Source organism: Lolium rigidum, chromosome 1 (genome assembly GCF_022539505.1).
Source record: "Lolium rigidum isolate FL_2022 chromosome 1, APGP_CSIRO_Lrig_0.1, whole genome shotgun sequence".
In the NCBI taxonomy this organism is placed as follows: domain Eukaryota; kingdom Viridiplantae; phylum Streptophyta; class Magnoliopsida; order Poales; family Poaceae; genus Lolium; species Lolium rigidum.
The window spans coordinates 72,410,034-72,430,993 of NC_061508.1; the positions used below are offsets into that span (position 1 = coordinate 72,410,034).

Here is a 20,960-nt window from a genome sequence, read left to right on the forward strand (position 1 = left end):
TAGTTATCTGCATTATACTTCTCCATGTTCTTGTCTGGCCGGTGGTTGACAACGGTTTTGTTTATCATCCACATATGATCCCCCTCTGTCTCTGTGATCTCCAGATTGCTTCTGCTAGCCTTGCTCGCACCAAGTAGCAGGAGGATAACATTGTATATGCATCGATCCCGGTCCAAACTCCAAACCTTGGGGTAAAATGTTGGTTTAGTCTGGATCGGAGGTTTAGACCAAATTAAGTTAAGCACTAGTTTATCGCGCCTGAGCTTCATGCTTGCATGTTAAGAACGGAGAGCGTAACATGCCTTGAGCTCAACTTGCAGTTTCTTTTGTAGCCCTTGAAAGCTGGAGCTGGAGCTGGAGCTGGTTCATGTGACTGTGTGATTCTGCCTCTTTATTTATCAAGGCGCATGAAAGGTCTGGTCGGTAGAATAATGATAAGAGCTATCACGCAAAGATCGAGCCATCGCATCTCCAGGTCTCGCGCAAGTGGAAACAAGCCACGTCTCTCTCCGACAGGCTGCTCATCTCGATCTTCTATTCGTTTGCTGAGGTCTCAGCCCGTTGCCTCTGCACTAGGGATGCAGATGCCCACTGTTGTTAAAATCAGCTAGGTTGGTTGCAAGGCCTTTCCACAATGCATTGTATCTTAACACATTATTCTAGGTAGTGGTACTATCTCTTCCATGCATTGTATCTTAAGGATTGTATCAATATTTTATGATTTTGTATACATGTTTGCATGGAATCGATCTATCGATTGATTTAGCCTATGGCTATATGCAAGAGGCGTATCTTATAGCTAAGATACAATACCAATTTCTTTCTTCATTTAATATAGTGCCACATAAGCAAATTACCTTGGAAGCTGTGCTAAGGGACACCCACTGTGAAAGGTCTTAACTTCTTTTTTAATGAACTAGCATAGTAGCCCTCGGAAATGCGAGGGCGATCTTTACTTCATTAAAAGTGTTTTCTATAAATTTAAGTTTTCATCTATCTTCATGCTACCGGATGGAACATCAACACTTTGATTCTATAACCCCTATCTATAATATATTTAATATAATATCATAACCATGGGAACATAAATATGAGGACTAGTGATCGTTGTGTGATTTATAAAATATAAACATATACTCCCTCTTTTTTAAATTGGTGTCGCAAATTTGCCTAGATTCGCATGTATCTATACGACACTTATTTTGGAACAGGTGGAGAATACTAATTACTTATTGTATGGTCATTAGCACATGGTATGAATAACTCAAAAAAAAACATCAAATTCGCGAGTTAGCTAGTCTATAAATGACATTAGACCTATACACAAATATAAAGGTAGAATTAGCGTCAATATAAGCATGACGCTGTGAAATAAAATATCCACCGAAACAATTGTCGGGTGTGTTTATGTACAACCATGAAGATCAATCAACCACGACCAACTAAGTATAAGGTTTCTACATGTACATGATTAATGTATGTTGTTTGCTTTATCATTGAATTTTCTAGCCTCATTTTCTCTTCTTTATTTAATATATAGATTACACTGAGTGTGTTAATAACAAATATGAGGATAGACGTTCGGATGAAAATATATTGAAACTTCTCAGAAGGGTGGCCCTCACAAATGGGATGGCATTGTCCTTATTGTGTCAAAAATTATATGAAATCAACTCATAATTTCAAATATATTCACATTACATTATATGCGGTTCTATAGTCCACCTAAATACAAAGATAGATGTACTATTATGATTTTCATTCTAAGATTGTAAATTAGTTTGTTCATCATCCTTACTGTGTCGAAAGTACCATTCAACTCATAGTTTCGACGATATTCACATTACATTATATATAGTTCAATAAGCCACCTAAATACAAAGATAGATGTGCTATTATGATTTATATTCTAAGATTGTAAATTATTTGTTTGAACCACTTTTGTTGGAAGCATAACTAATTAGTAGGAAATAATGTTAAAATCAAAAGGAAAAAAGGTATGCCGAGGGCCTCTAACGTGGTCGTCGACATACACCTACCGCCGTCACGCTTTCGTTGGTGGGAAAACTATGGGGCCACGTGGAAGGAATCTAGGCTGACAACTATGGTTTTGCCGATGGGCAGCCTGGACACAATGGCATGTATGCCAACGACCATATTTTGCCGACGGTATATCCCAAAAAACTGTGCATACACACATGTATTCCGGCGGCCAGGTTTTGTTGATAGCCATTTTGGAGCGTTCGGCATGTCGGCCCATATGCCGATGACCCCTATATCGTGCCATTTGTCCGTGTTTTTAACAGAGCGCCAACCCAATTTTTCCAAAAATACCTGTAGTAGAGATATTGTTTTTCTATATTAGGCCACTCTATATTACTGTCATACAATTTGATTTAAAAGTTTCCTTCCACGTGTCATAATTATGACGTGATGGTACTTAATATACTATAAGAGGAAAGCTAATTATATTTTCCCTTTCCATGAACAATACACGTGATGGTTTTTTGTGTGTGTGTGTGTGGGGAACACGTATGTGATGGTACTTTGTATATGTAATCCCTCCAGACTAATCCTTTTTTTTAGTTTCAAAAAAAATCCTTTTATTTTTGTTTTCCACGGGAGGTGGTGGCACGTGACATATGGTGTATGTCCAATAAATATGTTCTATATGTTACGTAAAATATTTATATTTAAATCTTGTCCATTAAAATTCTAGATCTAACAGCTAAAATAATTCTGATGATGTGGATCAATGTAGTGTTTCTATTTTAGACTCTCCTATTGTGCTTTTAATATACAATAGATTAATGTGACTAATTTTAGTCCAGTGATAACTTCGTCATTATATCTCAGTTGTAACAAATGTTGTAATTCATGACTAACATGAATCACAAATTAAATTTAATGGCTCGAAATATTTTTTGTACTTGCATCTTCACTTGCAACTTAAAAACTCAGTTGCAACTTAAGTTGCAACTCATATACACGCATCATGATGCAATCAGGCGATGTAAGAGTTAACTGAACATGAACTTATTTCTCAGCTAGCTAAGAACTAGCAAAACAGACAGTCAATAGGATTGGAAGGCAGAGACCCCCGTGCCCTCCTGTGTCGCTCCCGTGGGCGACGGGGAGGGAACCCTAGCCTCCCCCACCTCCTCCCCTCCCCACTCCTCGCTGCCGTCGGACGGAGTCGCCGGGCAAAGCCTAGGCGCTGGCGGCAGCGGGGCTCTCCTTCCCCCTCGCGCGGAGAAACGACACGGGTCTTGGCGGCCGTCGAGGGCGGCGTGCTTGGCGAGGGGCGCGGCGGCGCGGCCGGATCTCCGGCGGTGTGGTGACCTTGTGGTGGTGCGGGCGTGCTCGGGAGGAGGTGTTGCCGGCTGGACCCGCGGTGGCGGTGGCTTTTCTCGAGCGGCACGGGCTCGGGCCCATTCTCTAGCGGCGAGGGTCGGCCTAGCAGCAGTGGTGGCGGAGCTTCGGTGTCTGGCTGGGACGGCGGTGACCTCCGGCGGTGCGGCGCGACAGTAGGGCGACACGGGCAAGATCTGGGCCCGATTTGGGCCTCGCGGGCCCCTGCTGTGTGCGCTGGTCGGCATCTCTTAGTGGCGCCGGGAGTCAGGGAGGTGACAGTGCCTCTCCTCCGATTGCCGCGCGACCGGAGGCCATACCGGGGCCAGACAGGCTTTAAGTTGGCGGCCACTGGGTCGGGTTGCTCTCTGTTACTTGTCCGGTCACTACCACCCTTTCCCTCACTACTGGTCTAGCTGGAGGTTGCTGTCGGTGGACGGGATGAGCTTGGATGGCGGCCCTGGAAACTGCACGGTCGGCTTTCGGGCGGGCGACGTAGCGGTGGTGGTGGTTTCACTCCTAGGTCATGGGGATGGCGTGGAGTGGGCGGCGGGGTTTCCTGGCGTTGGTGGTGCTTCGGTAGTGGAGGATCCCAGACCATGTCTCGGAGGCTTTGTTTGGTGTCGGCGGGCTGCCCATGGTTTCTTTGGTGTGGTAGGAGTTGATTTCGGGCGAAAGCCCAGCGGTTTTGCGCCAGCGGTGACAGCGCCTGTGGGTGTCATGTCCCTCTTGGGGGCACCGTTGTGGTCGCTCCCCCATGCTAGAGCTTCGGGTGAAAACCTTTTACCGTTCTCGGTCTCGGCGGCCGTGGCGCCTAGCGTCGTGACCCTCTTGGGGGCGTCGTCATGGAGCTTGGGTACATTTGGCCTGCCATCTTCATCATCGGCGGGCATGCTTAGATCCTCTTTTGGTGCTCTTCGACCCGACGTAGTACGGACTCGGCGGCCTCTTATCTTTTGCACGTGACATTGTGGTCTTCGTTCTCGGTACTTATTGGCTGCTTGCAGGATCGGTGCACCACGGCCCTGGTGGTACGAGACGACGATGTCCGGTGGCTTCACAAGGAGGCGGGGTCTCAACTTTAGTCGGTTGTTTCGGTTGTATTGTGGAGGTTGTGGCGTCTCCTGTACTTTCTTTTTATATTCTTGGTCTGCTTTGTAAGAGGTTTCCCTCTCTACCTTGTATCGGTTTGGCCGTGTGTGGCTTTATTTATAAAGCGGGGCGAAAGCCTATTTCGAGGAGGAAGAACTAGCAAAACCGTTAATCTGATTTAAAATCCATATCTAATTGTTGAATATATCCCGCTGAAATATATGGCTAGAATAGATAGATATTTCCATTGGTTTAAACTTTTGATTAGGATTCTAAAAAGGATAAAAGTGCTTTGATTGTGGCAACAGAATTTTTTATGAGGTATAACCTAATATTTATCCTATAGAATTTACACTACAAGATATCTATCAAAAAAATTATATGAAATAATGTTTCTATGACTCAAATGTCTTGTATCTAGATAATGTCAATACAAATCCTATAAATCCAAAAAAAAAACTTAACAATGGCAGTCCATTATGTTGACGTCATAGTGTGCAGCTTTGAAGTTTTTCTAATACAAATCCTATACATACAAAAAAAAACCTTAACAATGGCAGTCCATTATGTGCTGCTTGCATATGTAGAGACGTCATAGTGTGCAGCTTTGCATGTCAGCATATGTGTGAATGAAAGTGCTCTCTCGGGATCGTAACGGCGTGCAGAGTCTCTATCCACTTAACCCCTTGACCCGTCACCCATAACATAAACTGATGATGGCCGTTTTACCACCTATTTCCGACCCCATCTCTGGTTCTTTTCTTCTCGCCGACCACAACGCTGTTCAAAGCACCACACCTGCGGCTATATCCGTTCCTCTGCTTGGCTGCGCGCGGCCACATTTCAGTTCAGGTGGTCAAACTTTGCTACATAACCGTGAGAACCAATCGAAACACATCTTCTCCAACCCGTGCGATCGATGTGGGCGAGAAGCGTGCGTCTGAACGCCGACCACCAAAGCTGCGTGGGCTACCTACCTTTACCTACCATGCCAGTACAGTATGTAACAGGTTCTTTAGAATGGAGCAGGAAAACCTCCTTCGTCTTCTTCAGCTCCGGCGACGGCGACGGCAACGACGGAGACTGCACTGGGTTAACACAAGCTTCCTTTTTTTTTGTGCGGTTTCACTTTCCTGCATGCATAACGTGAGCCGATTGTCAGCATGGCGAGCGATTTTCTTTCTTTTGTGCCTGGGGCTTGGGCGATCACGGTTCACGTGGGACCCGCTCCACGTCTCGCTCCACGCACCACCCTCCGAGAAGTTCCAAAACGATAGCGAGATGGTCCGTTGTTCGATCTTCTGTGGCCAACAGCGCTATGGCACGTCGTGTTGTTGGTTCGATCGAGGTATTTTTCAGTCTAATTTCGTCTGGAGAGAGTATTAGAGTTCTTCCTTCCACGAGTATATTCATCCACCTCCCATGTTTATGTACTCCCATTTTCTATTAAGGGAAATTGTGTTACAACTTTGTTTCGACTACTTTATCCAGGTTAACAATGACACAACGTCAAGACCAAGTCGAAACATCAAGATGCACACATTACACATTACATTTCTTCCTTCCACAAATATATTCATCCACCTCCCGCTTTAATATAGTATTATTTCCTCTTAAGAAAAATTGTTACACCATTGTTTCGACTACTTGAATCAAGTTAGCAACGATACAACATCAAGACCAAGTCGAAACATCGGGATGCACATATTATACATCTAAACTATTTAAAGAGAAGAAGGGACATGGCACATGAATCATGAATGTCATGTTTAAGGGATTGCCGGAGAGAAAAAAACTCTAACACCAACCGCCATGCCAACGCCTGTACCTGCGAGAAAGGTTCTTTTCCCAAAACAAAAGTTTCAAGGACGCCCCCACTATATATTGTCACTATATCCCACCATCGAAGGCTAGATCATGGGTCATTGCCCCCGCAAAAGAAAGTCCGAGCAAGCTGCAAGCAATGCATTCAAGGAGGGTGCGGCATGATAGCACTGGAACTACGAGATACAATAGAAGCTCACAAATCTATGTGTTTTCACCACCGAACTCAAGACAATGCACTCAAAGAGAACCACAAAACCAAAATCATCGTGTGTTGTCCCCCACCCATGAGAGAATCAGTTATAAGTCCATATGTGAACATCGTCATGCTATTAATAACCATGGCCACGTAAGGCACCATCATCGAGGAGCGGGAGAAGGAGGCCGATCGTCACACATGCCTAGACTATGGACCATACTAGTGCGATAAGTCACCGTGTCGCAAGTCATTGACGCCACCAAGAGCAGAAAAGTGGCTGTCTAGCAACTCCATGCACCTCACACGATGTAGTATGGACAATTATGCCATAAACATGACACTAGCCACGTGGTGCCATCGCGGTAGGATTGAAGCCGCCCACTGAATCCGATGAAGAAAAGGCCAACAAGATCATGGGCCGCAATGCCTCTGGGTGGCTATTATCGAATCGTGTGCCACCTCCGCATCGCCACAATGTCATACTTGTACACGGAGAGCCACCCCCGCTCAAAACAACGAAGGAAAGGAGGGGAGCTAAGCACCATTGTTGCTATCGGTCAAGAGCTGTGCCCGGCGGCATCAAGAAGAACAAGCGTAGAGGGGGAGGATGAAGAAGGAGAAAAAAAAGACACATGACGTTGGACGATAGGCAGGTTATTTCACATGAAATTTCAATTAAAAAAGGAAAAAAAGATTGCAACTTTTTTATAGAACAAGAAAACACAGACGAATAATCCAGTCGAATCTTGAGATTATATCAAGAACACGCGAAGGATCGCATGTCATCTGCATTAAGATAGAAAAAGAACTTGATACAAACCCACACAAGAACAGAGGTCGAAGAGACCTTGTCCAACCATACACACAACCATACCTCCACACCAACAGCGACTAAACGAGATTACAAAGTCATCATAGACATCACGCTATCGACGGAAAAATCACCCTCTAACCACCCGACCACGTGGAGCTCTTCACAAAAGATCCCTTGCACCATCTCATACAGTAAAAATTTCCACTAATTATCCAACCCCATTTCTTTCACCCTGAAAGTCCAATCCGAGCCTATTAAATCTCGCTCGCCGGGTCCAAGCCGCCACCATCACCAGTCCTCCATCTCTCTCCGTCAGTCCTCCTCCACTCCCCATCCCCACACTGCTGCTGCTGGGGACAGATTATCCGCCTCCATTTACTCAGCCTTCTCCGCACGGACTGATTGGTGATTCGGCGAGCTCGAGCAATAAATTCCTGCGCGCGCGAGAGAGAGATCAATCAGATCATCATCATCATGGCTGCCGCAACGAGGCGGGCTGCCTCGTCGCTCGTCTCCCGCTGCCTGCTCGCCAGGCCCGCAGCTGTCCCCTCTGCCCTCCGCAGGCCAGGTACCTACTCAACTGGTCGAATTCATTGCAATCTGCTCACTATCCATCCGTATATATATGCAGACTGCAGCAGCAGTACGAGGAATTTGCATGCTTTCTTTGAAGTCAGGCCGGTGTTCGTAGTCCTGACACAGTTTCTGCATCTTCCTCCGCAAGAATTTGGTTTCTTTTGGCTGGGATTCAGATCTCCGCAGCCAGACACCAGCTGATGATCTAAATCCACACTCCTCGGTAGTTCAATTAATTAGTCCTGTTGGTCAACTCTGCCTTGTTCATCCGGAGGAAACAAATGCGATATTTTAGCCGACATCATCTTCCTCGTTCGTGGGACGTTTGTTTTCCATTACCTCCCACTCCAAAAACTTGCAACCATCGGCACTTACGTCCAGGCAGTATGCCGTCATCAGTGAGTCAAGCGGCTTGGACTCTTCTCTTTGGGGTGATGTGGAGATAAGATCTTTCCGCCACATGATAAGATATACGTGTCTTTTTCCACCTCCGGTCGTTATCGGAACGCTGGAAAACTGTGCTCATGGTTTTCTGCCAACTATTTGTGCTGCTCCTTTGACCTTTGCCATGGATAAGGATCTACGGTGTGATTTTACTTAAAGTAGTCTAGTTGTAGATTACTACTAACTATATATTGAGTTTACCTAAAAAAAAACTATATATTGAGTTGTCAAACTTTTCACGCAGTACCTAAATTGTTGGGACCGACTTGGTTATCACCATTAGTACATTATTTTTACATTTGGAACCTAGACCAGATATAGTTGCATCCCTTTAATCGTTCGCTACACGGATACTAGTGTCACATGCAAAATTGTCTTCTGAAATTACGGGGAAAAAGGTGACATATTTTGCCAAAATGGTACATGTATGATCTGTCAACACTAAACCTGCGCTCCCTCTGAGGCCAAATCGACATCCCCAAAATAGTGTGGTACATCACTTTCTGGTGGCCGCACCGCATATTTTCCAGGTTATTCATTTGTCACTTTGACAAAATTTTGTACCGTTTTTCTTGCCGGATCTTACTCGCTTCGGAACCGAACAATGTAATCTAGGTCGGTTTCAATGTGCCCTGTTTCCTTCAATTTTTTGGCACCAGATCTGATCCAACCATAGCACAATATAGCTCATGCTGGCACTTGATGTGAACATGAACGAGACTGAACACACTTTGCTTTTTAGGAGATCAACTCATCTGCAAACACATTCGGCAAGATGCTATTGTGAGACTTATGTGCATTAACTCTGCCTGCAGATGGGACACGTGGACTGTTGCCAGGAGTCCTTCAGAGGTTCGGCACTGCAGCTGCAGCAGAGGAGCCCATTTCGCCCCCTGTTCAAGTGCGCGACACACAGCTCCTTATCAACGGCAAATTCGTTGATGCTGCATCTGGTACACTAGTTCAGCTCAACAACTAGTAATGTGGCTGGACACACAGGGTCGGTTTGGTGGGCATGGGTTCTCCCTGAGAACTATAGGCCCATAAACTGAACTCTACAGGGTTCAGCTTTTTTTTTTGTTTTTGCATCTGTCATGTTCTTGTTTAATGAGTTGAACCCACAACTCACAATTTGCATATGTATCTCATCAGGCAAGACTTTTCCTACTCTGGACCCTCGCACCGGGGAGGTGATTGCTCGCGTGGCCGAAGGCGACGCAGAGGACATTGACCGTGCGGTTGCTGCGGCCCGCAAGGCATTCGACGAAGGGCCATGGCCGAGGATGACTGCCTATGTAAACACTTCAGATTGCCATCTGTCTTACTGTTTTACTATCATCTGTTCAAAGTCATGCTCATAGACAGTTGGAAATTTTCCTCTGCAGGAGAGATCCCGGATTCTTTTGCGGTTTGCTGACTTGATAGACAAGCACAACGATGATATCGCTGCATTGGAGACGTGGGACAACGGGAAACCATATGAGCAAGCTGCCAAAATCGAAGTGCCGATGGTTTCCCGGCTTATGCGGTACTATGCTGGTGAGCAATTTACCTCTTGACGGTAACAGGTAGTGCTAGCCAGGAAAGTTCATTTATACATCTGACTGATAAGGATTCCCTTTCTGCTGAAAATAAAATCCAGGTTGGGTTGACAAGATCCATGGGCTAATTGTGCCCGCTGATGGTCCACACCATGTTCAGGTGCTGCATGAGCCTATTGGTGTCGCAGGCCAGATCATTCCGTGGAACTTCCCACTTTTGATGTTTGCATGGAAAGTTGGCCCTGCTTTGGCTTGTGGTAACACTGTTGTTCTTAAGACTGCTGAACAGACTCCTTTGTCTGCGCTGTATGTTTCTAAGTTGTTCCATGAGGTTGGTGCCACGGCCATTCAATAGTTTTATTTGTTACGGAAATTAATGTCCAATTAATTATTTATGGTTTTGTACCATTTTTTGCATTTAGCATGGGGAAAATGGGATTTGAATTATTCTCATAACCTTTCTGAATATTTAAATGGGTTGTTGCTGGATTATGACCATTTGGGATAGAAGGCATGAGGGTTATTTTGGCACAACCGTTTTGAAATAGATGACATATTCAATGTGTTACCTGATGTATGTATTGAGTGATGTCTGAAAGCTCCATGGTACTCTGCAAAAGTTGCATCTTTGCTGCATAGTGATCAAATGCAATATGGATCCTGATGGCGGTAGTAATTCATTTATAGAGACCACCCAATTTCCTGATTCAAATTTCAATGCATTGAGCTACATATTAAGATTTTTGTCAATGTAGCTACCAATTCAGCCTTGCTTTATTAGAATACACATGGATATCTGCATATCTTTTTAAGCCTGCACTAGCATAAATAATATTTAACTAGTCTGCAAGTATAGTTTTGTATGTGGTCTGCAAGTTTTACTGATAATAGCTTACATGATTACATAGGCTGGACTACCTGACGGTGTCCTGAACATTGTATCTGGTTTTGGTCCTACTGCTGGGGCTGCTCTTGCTAGCCACATGGATGTTGACAAGGTAAACCTCCTTCTATAATTTCCGCATTAGCGGGAGACCTGAAAATCTATACATGGGAATGCTCTTATGATTTACATATGTAATCTAATTTTCTCCTAAAACGTATACTCTATGAAGGTTGCATTCACTGGATCAACCGATACTGGCAAAATTATTATGGAGTTGTCTGCACGGAGCAATCTGAAGCCAGTGACGCTGGAGCTAGGAGGCAAGTCTCCTTTTATCATCATGGATGATGCTGACATTGACCATGCTGTTGAGCTTGCGCACTTCGCATTGTTCTTTAACCAGGTATGCGTTGTTTTTTGTGTGTGAAAATAATCACTATAAAATTGATTGATCATATACATTTAGTTATTTTTTATTTCTAAATGGGTATCTTGTCTTATGAATTTTAAGGGACAATGCTGTTGCGCTGGGTCTCGCACATTTGTACATGAGCGTGTTTATGATGAGTTTGTTGAGAAGTCCAAAGCTCGTGCTGCAAGGCGTGTAGTTGGTGATCCATTCAGGAAAGGTGTTGAACAGGGCCCTCAGGTACATATTGCTCCCTAATCAGGTTGCTTTTTGCATTTTCCACATTGCCTTCTTGAAAAGGTTAGATAGTACACTGGTAATAAGTGAATTCACATTTTTCGACCGATGCTAACCTCGCGAATTGCCTTTGCTTCTAGATTGATGATGAGCAATTCAACAAGATCTTACGCTACATTAAGTCGGGTGTTGACAGTGGAGCCACCCTTGTGAGTGGTGGCGAGAGGTTAGGTGACAAAGGTTACTACATCCAGCCAACAGTTTTCTCCGATGTGCAGGTGAGGTTTACGTCATAGTAGTAAATTGGGACAAATCCTCTGCTTCGTCTGTTGCAGCATAAGCTTAACATTCATTATATGGTTGTTTTTAGGATAACATGAAGATTGCTCAAGAGGAGATATTTGGGCCTGTTCAGTCAATTTTCAAGTTTAAGTGAGTAACATTCCCATTGATATGCCATTGCATCTAAATTCATGAACACCCAAGTAACCTATCAAACCTCTTGAGTAACAATTGGAATACTGTTTCCCTGTTTGAACAGTGACCTGAACGAGGTGATCAAGAGGGCGAACGCGAGCCGCTACGGTCTGGCCGCCGGTGTATTCACCAACAACCTGAACACTGCCAACACCCTGACGCGGGCACTCAGGGCTGGGACCGTCTGGGTGAACTGCTTTGACATCTTTGACGCGGCAATCCCCTTTGGCGGGTACAAGATGAGTGGCATCGGAAGGGAGAAGGGCGTCGACAGCTTGAAGAACTATCTGCAGGTCAAGGCAGTCGTCACTCCCATCAAGAACGCCGCATGGTTGTGATCTGCACAACTATATATGTGATCCTCTTGACACTCATGAGAATATGAACACTCGCGACAAACTGTTGAAAAAGAAGAAGATGATGATGACAAGTATGAGGATCTCTAATAAGCATTTGCCCTAGGTTTGATGGGCTGCCGTCTCTAATAAATCTAAGATGTGATTTGGTTTCCTTTGTCAAATGTGAAACAACGTATGTGTTGTAGCAATAGTATCTTTATTAATTATTACTCCCTCCGATCCATATTACTTGATGCTAAAATGGGTGGATCTACAACTAAAATGTGTCTAGATATATCTATATTAGCGTCAAGTAATATGAATCGGAGGGAGTATTATTATCGCTTGTTAGAGAAGTCACTGTTCCCGTTTGTCTAGTCTCTGCCATTTGACAGTGAACCTTCTGCTTCATTTGCTGTTCTGCTACTGGTGTGTGTTTTTGAAAGATCCAGCAGATGCTGGCTTGCGTCTATTAAATAGAGGAAAAGGCTTTACAGACTGGTTTTTAAGAAGGGGCAACAAAGCAGTGAAGAAAGTAACAAGATGAAAAACCTTGTGGTGAGAAGTAGTGGTAGTTTGGTCGGCCTGCCTTTTCTTGCTCTTCATTCTCCCAAGCCTTGAACCTCCAGGCCTAGGAGCCACATTTCTCAACTCGTCTGCTTGCAATTGTAGAAGACAAGCAAGGATTGCCAAGTTCTCATTTTCATGGGCCGCTGCATTAGAATCTTTCTCTTCCAAGAAATGATGCATCGTCATCTTATTGTGGCTATCCATAGGCCATAGCCAATAAATGAAACATCTTGCGGAAGCAAAAAAATAATATATATATATATATAGAAATGAAACCTACCGATGGAGATGACTGAACACCTTGCGTGCAAGCCAGGGTACGAGGTCAGCGCGATTCGAGAGGAGCAGCGAGAGGGGCAGCCGAGGCGCTGCGCAGCAGTCGGCGGTCCGTGTAGGCGTCCCTGAGCTATCGGCCTTGAGTGGAGGGGGTGGCACTGGAGACTTGCCGGAGGTGGGATATCCTGAGCGGCGTGCGAATGGAGTATATATAGTGGGTCGACGTGGTGGTTGGTGAATGGAGAGTTAGGGACGAACTCCGTTGTCAGGCGGGTGAGGCGCCCGCCAAGTTTAGCATTTTTCAGAACGCCCTAAAATTACAAAACCCAATTAAAAATAGTAGAAAAATATATAAAAAACACATTTTCTGTGCAGGACACTTCTATGTATGACGTGTCAAATACGAAAAGGCCTAGAACCGCACTACTAGGCCTTTGAAAAGGTATGCATTTTTCTAGACCTACTCATGCATTCCCGTGGGGAAGACCCGTGGTCCCAGGCTCGGTCCATTTTGACCCGGTCTGTTCTCTTTATAGTCCTTGGCAGTGGTATGAACACCAGGATTACTGGAAGATTCAACCAGGTTTCGATAATTTCTGAGAGTTTTGAAATGTAATTATACCATAGAAGGGTTCGATTTAGATAAAATTCAAATAATATTCATATTTGGTAAATGTAACTTAAATTAAATAATTTTTGGACCAGTTAATTCTGAATAACATTCAAAATGTTCAAGATTTCAAGAATTAATATCTTAGCCTAGTCTAGGGGTGTAATTCGCAGCACGAGCTAGGTTTTGCCGGTGCAGCTATGCTGCAGTTGTTAACAAAACTAATTATATTTCGCGAAAATAACTAATTATTGACGTTTTTTCCGTTTCGAAACCTTTGAAACTAAGGTGTAGTTCATTTTTTGTTTTTTAGTATAAAATTTTCGCCAAAATTTGAACTACAAAATATAAATAAATTATAAGTGGGATCTTCACTTGCATCTCTACTTGAAACAATTTTGTAGGTGAAATTGCCATTTTCCAATTCATGTGTTTACAAAATTATGTCATGTCGATCAAATACAAATGTTTCATTCGGAAGAAGGAATATATATGTGTAAAACGTGAGAAAGAGTTTAATTAGTTAATAACAACTTGTACAGACAGATCAAAGGATTTAATCTAGCGCAACACCATCCCGGTATGAACAGTCCAGCTGTACTGCTGCCGCCTTTCAACCACAACGACCTCCAGCGCGGCCGAGCCTCTCCTCCCGGCCGTCATCTCCACTGCCAAAGCTCCTTCCCCGGCCACCTTCACGAGCTCTTCCCTGGGCACCACATCGGCGCGGCAGACTGGGCAGAAGCGGCTCTTCTTCAGCCACGGCTCGACGCACTTGGCGTGGAAGCTGTGCTCGCACCTCGGCAGCCGCCTGCACCGGTCGCCGGCCTCGTAAACCTCCAGGCACACCGCGCATTCGGCGGTGTCGACGCCATTGGAGGAGAAGTCGTGGCACGGCAGCGCCTCGAGCTCGTCGGCAGACAGGCCCTTCCCCCCGCCGTCCTCCTCAACCACGGCACGTTCCTGGTCGGCGTCGGCTCCGGCACCACGCCGCAGAGCCCATAGGATGATGAGGACGTGGGCTAGGAGCATCAGCGTGACGCCGGCCGCGAAGGCGGCGATGGAGAGCGCGAACGAAGGGGTGGTCATCCTATATCTTACTACAGGATACAAGAGCTAGCATAGCATCCAGCTCGGGGGAGCTGTAGGCTTTCATGTATTGGACTTCGAGTATAAGACCATGCATCGTTGATCTTGTTTCATCCGTTATTTTGCTTTGGATATGGAGATGGAGCTAAATAACGCTAAAGTGTTAGGAGAAACCAAGGAGGAGACGTCGACAGCCTAATCACGAGAACATCACGATGTACGTAACTATGTACGGAGTAAGTCGATAGGAGTACGTTGCCAGTTGCTGAATGGCTGATAGCTTCAAGGAAGACAAGGCCCGCAACTGACAAAATTGCAGCTTTGCAATTGCTTACTGTGTACGTAACTATGTACGGAGGAAGTCTATTTGAGTATTCTGTATATTAGAAGTCGATGACCTTAATTAACCGCAGGACTAGCCTTGTTTACATACGGCCACGAACTTATTTTGTGTAGGTAGACACAATACTCTCATATAACCATCTTCGAATCAATAGACATCGAACCAAAATACTTCTCATATAACCAACTCTCACTTCCGGAAAAAACGACTTTGCCGTGTTCAGCCCTCTTTGCCGTGTGCCAGGAAACCAGAACACAACAGACATCACATGAGAAATTCGGTGTCTAAACGTTTGAAAACCCCACGATGTGGACTTAATAGGTTGTCTCTGGCAACTTTGTTGAATGAATTGTTTTATGAGTGTGGACTTTCTCTGGATGAAGAACTATGGTCATTGATCAGGATGATGATGGTATTTATGCACTGTTTTCTTCTTGAAAGCTTTGCTTTTGGATTTGATGGATTTCTTTTGTTGTTTTGATGGCGTTTGATCCGCTCTTACAAGAAAATTGGTCACTGTAGCGGGACTTTTGTTTTGTTTACTTCTTCTTTTCTTGGATGTAGCGGGGCACTACGTTGTTGCAGGGGTTAGATGTAATTGATATCTTTACGATATTAATATTTTTTATTATTAAAATAATGGCACAGAAATAGTACGTAGCATATTTTAAGTGATACACATGTTAAAGAGATGCACACGACACAAAGGTAGAAAGGCCACACGGCACGTATGCTAGACACGCTTGATAGAGCCGTTATGATAGCAGAGCTTTTGCCGCGTGTCTCCTGACGGACACACGGAAAATAATTAAGGCCACGTCGACACCCTCTTCCCATACACGATGTTTCTCCCCGTCCAAATTTTCCGGCGCTAAGAAGCTTCCCGCTTCTTTATGCCCATGTCTCAGGGAAATGCACACGGCAAAGAACTGCCTTTGGCGCTTGTCTGGGAAATTCACACACCAAAAGACTGTTGTCGTAACACACGGCAAAGGAGCAGCGCACCAAAATATAATGACAACCCTAGATCAAAAGAGACTGAATACAAATTACAACAATGAACATGAAACTAATCGGATCTAAAAAATTGGCAAGCAAATAATTTCACGGCAAGATCCTCACAGCCAAATCCTAGAAGGGGCCTGCAGAGCAAAAGTTCAGGTTCTTCGCTTGGATGGCTCTTCACGGCAAGATCCTCTCGGCTGATAACTTGGCCATCCGTGGATAGCCTCATGATCCGATATGCAAGCTTCACAGAATCCATCCTGAGACGGTGCATCACCTCACGCTTGATTGCCACTTCTCCACGTCGGTGCGGGAGAAGATCTTCGCCTGGAATGGGCAGCTGGGAGTGCCGCCTCCCGCCGGAGGCATCACCCTCAACGACTGGTGGGACGCGACGATCTCCAGCATACCTAAGGAGAAGCGAAGGGAGGCAAGTGGAGCAATCATCTACTCCGTTTGGGTAGTTTGGAAGGAAAGGAACAGACGCGTCTTCAACAATGTCGCATTGCAGCCTGACACAGTGGCGGCATTGGTGAGAGAAGAGATCTCGCAGCGGGCTTACGCCCAGACCCACCCTCGAGGCCATTAGCTATGGGTTTACGGTGTGACTGGTCTGTGCGGGTCATGAGGGCACTATGAACCTTGCGTTCGCAACGTCGTTTTCTGTACATATATATTTTCTATCTATCTAATCGAATTGCAGGATCGACTGCCTTAAAAAAAAAATCACGCGTCTTACGCCGACGCCAGACGCATTACCGGGGGCGAGGAGTACCCATTTTTACACTCGAAAAGGATACGAATTGGGCGCGCGCTATCAGCCAAGCAAGAACTTTGTTTACAATATCGTCTCAAACTAAATTATTTGTGTACACAGAAATAATTATCACCGGCTGCTTCAATTCGGAATCAACAGTAGTTGGCACAAAATATACTTGCTGGAGCTTGCTAATCGATGAGCATGTGAAGCAGCATGTCATTACACACGTCCATGGCGCCGGGCAAGCACCAGTGCACGCAGTCACGGCTCACCCTGAACTTGTCCGGCTGCCACAGCCTGTACTTGCCGGGGTGCGCGTCCGGCCGCATCGCCATGGCCTCCGTCGCGTCCATGAGCAGCATCCTCACCCCTTTACCCCTGGCTGCGACCTCGGCCGCCGCGAACTCCTCCACCTGTATCCGGCGCATCTCCTTCTGCAGCCTTTCCATCTCCCACTCGCCGCGCCGGAGCGGCCGCGTCCGGACGCAGTCGCCGTTGTCGTTCCACGTCCCGTTCTCGTAGTGCGCCGGCGAGACCGTGCGCACGACCACCGTCCCGGTCCCGGACGACGCGCCCACGGCGGCGCGGAGCGCGCTCCGGAACGCGGCGCGCAGGGAGTAGCGGAGCGTGAGGTCCGTGACGTTGGGCGCGAGGCAGCCGCTGCAGCCGACGACGCGGCCGCGCTCGTAGAAGACGGACGGGCGGTAGAACCAGCTGCCGGCGGAGACGACGACGACGTCGAACTTGCTCACGTGGGCCGCCCACCCGGGGTCCGGCTCGTCGAGGTGGAGGCTCCACAGGCCCGCCCCGTTCCGCGCCGGGCCGTCCGGGTCCGTCTCGGCGGCGCGCACGAGGAACGGCGACCAGAAGTCGGCGACGGTGAAGCCGTGCCGCTCGTACCGGTACAGGTAGCCCCCGTTGGTCCACGGCACGGGCCGCTCGGCCCGCGACAGGAGGCACACGAGCGAGTGCATCTGGTTCCGAGCCAGCGAGTCGCCGACGAACGCCACGGATTTGCCCCTCATCGCGCCGAGGAACCGGGCCGCGTCGAAGCGGGGCAGCTCGCACCCTCCGGCTGCCACCGCCACCGGAGGAACTCCAGGTCCGGCTTGCCGTACCGCATGCAGTCGTAGTGGCCATGGATCACCGGGCAGGTCTCGTTGGTGTAGCTGGGCGCGCCGTGGTCCGGCACCCAGTCGCCCTTGAATATATTGCAAGATGACCGGTTGCCTCCTGGCTCTTCGGTCCTGCTCGTCGCCGCCGGGAGAATCAGCGGGGCGCGGCCGGGCAAGCTCACCGCGGCGAGGATCACGAGACACGTCGTGAGGACGGCCGCGGGAAACACATATTGCCAGTACGGGATCGCGATCCCATCCAACTGCTTCATCCCAGACTGAGAACTACTGCATTACGTTTAACAGTTCATCAAGATGTGAGTTGGTATATTATAGCCACAATTTTTTTGCCATGCTTCTTCACGTACGTTCATGAGCATGTCGATGGGTTTGCTACGCAATCGGTGTGCAGCTTACACTTGTAATGGTGGATTCCACGTAAACCGAGTGCTAAATAAACAGGTGCGCTTGTACGAGACCGTGAGCACTCTGGCTACCTGTAAATTCAGCTAGATGTAGACCTTCCATGTCTTTGACTCTAGCCTGGCCTGTCAAGATCAACGATATGGAGTTCACCAGCCATTTTGAAAACAGCGTGTTTAACTTTCAGATACTACTAGTATGTCGAATGGGGACTTTATTTTTCCAGATCTGTCACATACTTTACAACGCAAAATGGTAGTGACGGTCTCAATCTAGCTGCTACATAGTACTATATATATAGCCTCCATTCTAGTATAAAATAGATCCTACGTAGTATATTTTTGGTCAAAAGTCAACACCTTATTATAAGTTTGACTAATCTTATAGAAAAATGTAAACACCTACGGAGTATAATTTTGAACAAATAAATTATGAGAGCATATTTTGTAGTGGATCTATATTGGTATTCTTTTACACCTTTACCATAGGGAGGAAGCCCCTACGGTTGATATTGATTTTACATTGTAGATGTTCATATTTTTGTCCATATTATCTATATTGTGACAGTTTATGAAAGAAATCAGGTTGACATGGCATCTGTGCAGCGCTCGTCCCTCTAGCATAACCGTATGAGTGTCCTCGTCCCAGCCGGCACCATTTGGTCTCTCAGCTTTGGAAAGTATGTGACAGATCTGGAAATATGTTCAACAATAGTATCTGGAGGGAATAGCACTTTAATTTGGAACGATGGGTGAACTCCGATTCAGATCGATCGTTGATCTTGAGAGGCCAGGACAGTCAAAAACATGGAGAAGTATGGAATGGGTCACAGTTTGCCAGTGCTCATGGTCTAGTTCAAACGCACCTGTTTAGCACTCGGGGTGTGACGTGGATTCCACCATCAGCTGTGCAGACGCGAACACCACTTCTAGCAGTTGCTTCTGCGCGTTGTACGTACGTAGTAGGAGATCTCCGTGAATCAGCCGGCCGATGCAGAAGCTCCGGCTCGTCAACCCGACAGTGGTGTCCCTCGCGGGGCTCGCCATCGTCCTCTTCATCTTCACCACGCCCTACCGTCATTCTTTCTTCGACACCTACGGCGTCGTCTCCACCTCCTCGTCAGGTTCTAGGCGCCCTATCGCCGCCAAGAACTCCACTCGTGTCGTCGCCCGGGTGCCGAAGGGATGCGACATTTTCCGGGGCGAGTGGGTGCCGGACGACGGTGGAGCGGTGCCGTACTACACCAACCGGAGCTGCCCGTATATCCAGGAGCACCAGAACTGCATGAAGTACGGCCGCCCGGACCTCGGGTTCCTCAAGTGGCGATGGCGGCCTTCCGGGTGCGAGCTCCCGCGGTTCGACGCGGCGGGGTTCTTGGACGCCGTCAGGGGCCGATCCATGGCGTTCGTCGGGGACTCGCTGGCCCGGAACCACATGCAGTCCCTCATGTGTCTCTTGTCCAAGGTAATCATCATCAGTTTAATTACCTTAAATTCATCGGAATTTTGAATTGATTAGCTAGAGAGTCAGATTGAATTCACTTAAAATTGTTTGCAGGTGGAGTACCCCAAAGACGTCTCCCCGACGCAAAACCAAGAATTCAGAACGCTGCACTACGCATCCCACAACTTCACCGTCTCCGTCTTCTGGTCGCCGTTCCTCGTCAAGGCGAACCTGTCCGACTCCGACAACGGCGGCGGCCGGCTGTGGAACCTGTACCTCGACAAGCCGGACGACGCGTGGCTGCCGCTCGTGGCGGGCTACGACTACGTGGTCATCTCGGCGGCGACATGGTTCACGCGCCCGTCCCTGTTCTACGAGTCCGGCCGCCTCGTCGCCTGCTACTACTGCCTCGTCCCGGGCGTGCCCCAACTCACACTACGGTACTCGCTGCGCGTGGCGCACCGCACGGCGCTGCGTGCCGTGGCCAGCCTGCCGGGGTTTAACGGGACCGCGATCGTGCGGACGGTGTCGCCGATGTCCCACTTCGAGGGTGGGGAGTGGGACAAGGGCGGCGACTGCCGGCGGACACGGCCGTACGAGGCAAGGGTGGCCGGGCTTGACTTGGACTTCTACACGGCGCAGGTCGAGGAGTTTGAGGCGGCGGAGAAAGCGGCGAGGGGGAGAGGGGTGAGGATGGTGCTGATGGACACGACGGCGGCGATGGTGCTCCGGCCGGACGGGCATCCGAGCCGGTACGGGCACTGGGCGCACGAGAACGTGACGCTCTACAACGACTGCGTGCACTGGTGTCTGCCCGGCCCCATCGACGTGTGGAACGAGATGCTGCTCCAGATGCTACTCCCCTGATCGACCCATCTTTCTATTTCGTCTTTGTTCGTTCTCCTCACTTTTTACGTTTTTTTACAATCAATACCATGTATATTTATAATAGCAAATTATACATAATCTCTAGAGGAGAAGTTGTTACATGAGTGGACAAGGAGAAAAGCAATTGATGACTTTTTTCTTGTTAACAAGTATCACAAGATGCTTTATTTTTTTGGACTCTACAATAAATAGATAAAAATCATGACTATGAAGAACATGTTGAACTGCTTGACTGACGGGAGTTTCTCCG

The 20,960-nt window shown here is 47.1% G+C and overlaps 3 protein-coding genes and 1 pseudogene across 3 annotated transcripts; 2 read left to right on the forward strand and 2 right to left on the reverse strand.

Moving 5' to 3' along the window:
* Positions 1 to 7,564: 7,564 nt before the first annotated feature.
* LOC124707393 (aldehyde dehydrogenase family 2 member B7, mitochondrial-like) lies at positions 7,565 to 12,360 on the forward strand. Its single transcript, XM_047239368.1, has 11 exons — positions 7,565 to 7,848; positions 9,116 to 9,253; positions 9,453 to 9,595; positions 9,686 to 9,839; positions 9,943 to 10,172; positions 10,750 to 10,839; positions 10,957 to 11,130; positions 11,239 to 11,376; positions 11,514 to 11,651; positions 11,744 to 11,805; positions 11,915 to 12,360. Exons 1-11 carry the CDS (start codon positions 7,755 to 7,757, stop codon positions 12,186 to 12,188), a joined length of 1,635 nt encoding a protein of 544 aa, XP_047095324.1. The 5' UTR covers positions 7,565 to 7,754; the 3' UTR covers positions 12,189 to 12,360.
* A 1,845-nt stretch (positions 12,361 to 14,205) lies between these two features.
* Positions 14,206 to 14,733, reverse strand: LOC124647161 (RING-H2 finger protein ATL39-like). The gene has a single exon (XM_047187141.1). The coding sequence runs from the start codon at positions 14,731 to 14,733 to the stop codon at positions 14,206 to 14,208; it is 528 nt and encodes a 175-aa protein (XP_047043097.1).
* Positions 14,734 to 17,029: 2,296 nt separating this feature from the next.
* On the reverse strand, positions 17,030 to 18,228 carry LOC124647172 (annotated as a pseudogene).
* A 1,141-nt stretch (positions 18,229 to 19,369) lies between these two features.
* LOC124675601 (protein trichome birefringence-like 21) lies at positions 19,370 to 20,689 on the forward strand. Its single transcript, XM_047211674.1, has 2 exons — positions 19,370 to 19,843; positions 19,937 to 20,689. The coding sequence occupies exons 1-2, from the start codon at positions 19,370 to 19,372 to the stop codon at positions 20,687 to 20,689; spliced, it is 1,227 nt and encodes a 408-aa protein (XP_047067630.1).
* Positions 20,690 to 20,960: the final 271 nt, after the last annotated feature.

Bases quoted from the DNA above. Each gene is read 5' to 3' on its own strand.
- LOC124707393 (XM_047239368.1), top strand. From the start codon at position 7,755: ATGGCTGCCGCAACGAGGCGGGCTGCCTCGTCGCTCGTCTCCCGCTGC. The intron at 11,131-11,238 runs GTATGCGTTGTT...ATGAATTTTAAG, and splicing joins TCGCATTGTTCTTTAACCAG to GGACAATGCTGTTGCGCTGG. The intron at 11,652-11,743 runs GTGAGGTTTACG...GGTTGTTTTTAG, and splicing joins CAGTTTTCTCCGATGTGCAG to GATAACATGAAGATTGCTCA.
- LOC124647161 (XM_047187141.1), bottom strand. From the start codon at position 14,733: ATGACCACCCCTTCGTTCGCGCTCTCCATCGCCGCCTTCGCGGCCGGC.
- LOC124675601 (XM_047211674.1), top strand. From the start codon at position 19,370: ATGCAGAAGCTCCGGCTCGTCAACCCGACAGTGGTGTCCCTCGCGGGG. The intron at 19,844-19,936 runs GTAATCATCATC...AATTGTTTGCAG, and splicing joins TCATGTGTCTCTTGTCCAAG to GTGGAGTACCCCAAAGACGT.